This window comes from Frankliniella occidentalis, unplaced genomic scaffold (assembly GCF_000697945.3).
Source record: "Frankliniella occidentalis isolate FOCC.00 unplaced genomic scaffold, Focc_3.1 Scaffold306, whole genome shotgun sequence".
NCBI lineage: Eukaryota > Metazoa > Arthropoda > Insecta > Thysanoptera > Thripidae > Frankliniella > Frankliniella occidentalis.
This window is the reverse complement of record NW_026267431.1, coordinates 134,536-138,044: the sequence shown is the minus strand read 5'-3', so window position 1 is coordinate 138,044 and position 3,509 is coordinate 134,536. Positions and strand designations below refer to the sequence as shown.

The 3,509-nt window shown below is 51.1% G+C and overlaps 1 protein-coding gene across 1 annotated transcript in view; it reads left to right on the top strand.

Moving 5' to 3' along the window:
• Window positions 1–3,509, top strand: part of LOC127750989 (brain-specific angiogenesis inhibitor 1-associated protein 2-like) — a 107,215-nt gene that overhangs the window by 70,410 nt on the left and 33,296 nt on the right. Inside the window, exon 2 of the mRNA XM_052273841.1 lies at window positions 1,204–1,379. Within this exon, the coding sequence (XP_052129801.1) occupies window positions 1,329–1,379 (51 nt within the window). The 5' untranslated portion in view covers window positions 1,204–1,328. The remainder of the gene's footprint in view (window positions 1–1,203; window positions 1,380–3,509) is intronic.

Genomic DNA, 3,509 nt, shown 5'->3' with positions numbered 1-3,509 from the left:
AGGACGGCGGGGCGGGTTAGAGGGAGGGAGTTTAGAGGACCGTGGCGCGGGCGAGGCGAGGCAGTCGCGGCGCGCGCGAGACATAATAGAAAGCGACCGCCTTTTGTCCACAAAACACTTATTTCGCACGGCGGGGTGGCAACAGCATTAAAACGAGCCCCTCCTCTCCACCAGCAGCATGCACTCGACAAAACACACACAAAAACAATGGGCACCTCCGCGCGGGAGGGCCTAAAAACATGCACAGCTCATCGCCGTACTCGCTAAGTATTCTCATGAGATTTCGTTGACTTTTCCTCAAGTCGGTAATGTTTAGAGAATCGCTCATTTTCTCGCTAAGATTTTCCAGTCGCTTATATTTCTTTTTGTAGTCACTACGGGTTTTTATTTTGTGTCACTGTTTTCTCTGTCGTGGTTGAGATGTTTTGTGTCACTGACCGGTTCATTACGTATCAATGGGTTTGTCAGCAGTCACCGTGTGTTCTATCTGTGTTCATCGTTTGTTTTTGTAGTCGATGATGTTTGTTAAGGTGGATTCAGAGTTCACAAGATGCGAGCGTGATTTTCACGCCGCTAGCGTGAAAAGAGTTGTTTTGGTTAGCAGTTGACTTTATGCAACAGCCAATAACAGGCCGCCGTGGGGCTATGCCATTATTTTCAGCTGAATCAGCTTTGGAGCTAGCGTGATTTTCACGCAAGCGTCTGCTAGCAGCGTGATTTTCACGCAAGTTCGAAGGGGCACTTGGGAGATATTCGAGAATGTGCACTTTCGAACTTGCGTGAAAATCACGCTGCTAGCAGACGCCTGCGTGAAAATCACGCTGCTAGCAGACGTTTGCGTGAAAATCACGCCGGAAGCGTGAAATATCACGCTAGCTCCAAAGCTGATTCAGCTGAAAATAATGGCATAGCCCCACGGCGGCCTGTTATTGGCTGTTGCATAAAGTCAACTGCTAACCAAAACAACTCTTTTCACGCTAGCGGCGTGAAAATCACGCTCGCATCTTGTGGACTCTGAATCCATCTTTACGTAGGCACCATTTTACTGTTACAATCGATGTTTTTATCTGAGGTCACCTTTAGTTTGTTTGTGTATCCACTGATTTTGTTTGGTAGTCACTGATTTTCCTCGAAAGTCACAATGGCTGTTTTGTAGTCACTAGCGTTTTTCCTGTAGTCACTGATCGTTCCCTCTGGTTGCAGGTGGCCGCGCCAATGAGTGCGAGCCGGACGGGGCGGCCGAGCCCGCCGCGGGGGCGACGAACAGCGAGGCGCTGAGGCGCTCACCACCACCACCTGCACGGGGGGCCACCCCCCACAGGGCCAGCATGATGATGGAGACGGAGGAGATCAGCAAGATGGTGGACACCGTCTACAAGGTAACGTACCACTGCTGCGTCCCCAACGGCCTCTCCGTCACCAGCTTTCCCATCAAAAGCCCCCCCCCCCTCTTCTCTCTCTCTCTCTCTCTCTCTCTCTCTCTCTCTCTCTCTCTGCATGCTACTCTTCTGTTTGCACTCCCTCAAACTCGGTCGCCTCCTCGACCCCCCATCCCACCCCGTTTTTTATTCTTTCCCCTTATTCCCCTGCTTTCACCGTCGACGGCGAGCCAAATCTTTCTTCAATCTTTTCGTCAAAAGTTTTCGATACGATACATCAACTTGGAAAGTGACGACAAAACTAAAAGTAGACTTTCACGAAAATGCAGGAGCAGTAGCGGCAGCAACAGAAACCGGCAAAACACGAGCGCGTGGGGCGAGAAAAGAATAACAGCAAGAAGCGATACAACACAAACATACGACAGTCAAGGAAAGGAGTTTATTTCCTGCGTCGCGTTTCGAAACGAAAGGAAGTTTTCGGGATCAGGAGGAGGGTGTTTTAACGGTGGGAAAAGGGAAAAGGCAAAGCAGTCGAGCTCACTGGTGCCCTACCAGAAGTGCGAGAGAGACAGGTGACACCGTCGCTGCCCATCTCTCTCGCACTCGTCCCCAAGACGGACGCGCGCGTCATCTCGCTCGCACCCGCGGTTCGACGCCACTGAGAGGGAGGCGCCCTCCCGGCCCGACATGGAATCCTACTTAAACTTTACGTACACACGCAAAGTTCACGGCGGACCAACTCGGCCAGGATGTTGTGTCAGCGCGCGCGCAAAGTCTCCCCTGGCGTGACTGTCGCTGACCTTGCCGAGAGGGCCAAAGGGTGGGAACATCGACAGGAACCAAACCTAACAGAAAGGAAAAGCTATCTAGCCGCATTCCATTAAAATACATTTTAGTTCTTGTTTTCTAAATTTTGTTCACAGTCACCAGTTATTTCTCATATATTTTTCATTTATTTTTGCCTGTGCGGCATTGTCTTTTCTTTCAATAGAGAGCCTCGCTCGTGCGCGCGCCGTGACACACAAGTGCGTGGATGGAATGGCTGGTGTGGTTGCTGGGCGAGGCGGCGTGGCGTGGCGCGGCATGGCGTGGCGTGGCGCGTCGAGGCGTACCGATTCGGTCATCGGTTAGGCCTCGCCCCGGCCGGCCCGTGCGCCGCGAGGATCAGGTTTAGGTGCGGAGGGGAGGCGGGGGTTGCGCAACCCGAAGGGAACGCGCCGGAGGAGCAAGCGAAGGAGACGGGCAACAGTAACAACGTATCGTTACAATGCAGTAAATAATTTGTTCCCCTTGTAAACGCGTGTAAGTGAGTGTGTGCGAGTGTGTGTGTTTGTGAGTGTGTTGTACTTTTTCAGCTCCATAAGGGAACTCCCTACTCCTCACGGCCGCATAGCTCGCCGCTCTGAACTACATACCGGCCACGCCTCGCCGCCCGGCCCGCCTCGCGTTACGCGTGTGATCCAGGTCCCCAGGGAAACGCATATTATTACTACTATCACCATTATTATTAATAATTCCACCCGATATACCGAAGTCGTGACTGCGTGCGAGCAGAGAGCAGCGCTTGCACCGCTTGGGTAACGCGCGCGCAGCACAGCACCGACTTATATTATCTGGAATCACAACAAAACGCCACCGCCGCCGCGCTGGCTCATGGCTGCTTCTATATACACACCGGTTATAGTTGCAGTAAAATGTCAAATGGAATACACACGCACACCCAGAAAACAGTTCCATTTGATTTAATGGAAAGAAAATTTGATGGATTTTTTTTCTCTTGACTCAATGGAATTTCATTGATTCAAGGGGAAAATTCCCATAGAATATTGGAAAATTGCTTTAAGTTGCGGAAAAATTCTATCATATTTTCTATTGGTTACATTTTCATTGATCTTGGAGATTCTCAGTTAATTCAATGGAACCATATTTTCTGTGTGCACAACAGAAACAGACAGCGCGGACAATAATCTATAAACGGCATTATTATTAAATAATTTCTCCCCGCTGCGCGGCGACGACATAATCTGGCATTTTAATGAACAAAGAGCGCTGCGCTTCGCTATGCGGTCGAGCCGGGCGGGGCTCATCGGGCACGCCCCGCCCCGCTGCTCTCAATCACGATGGGAGGGG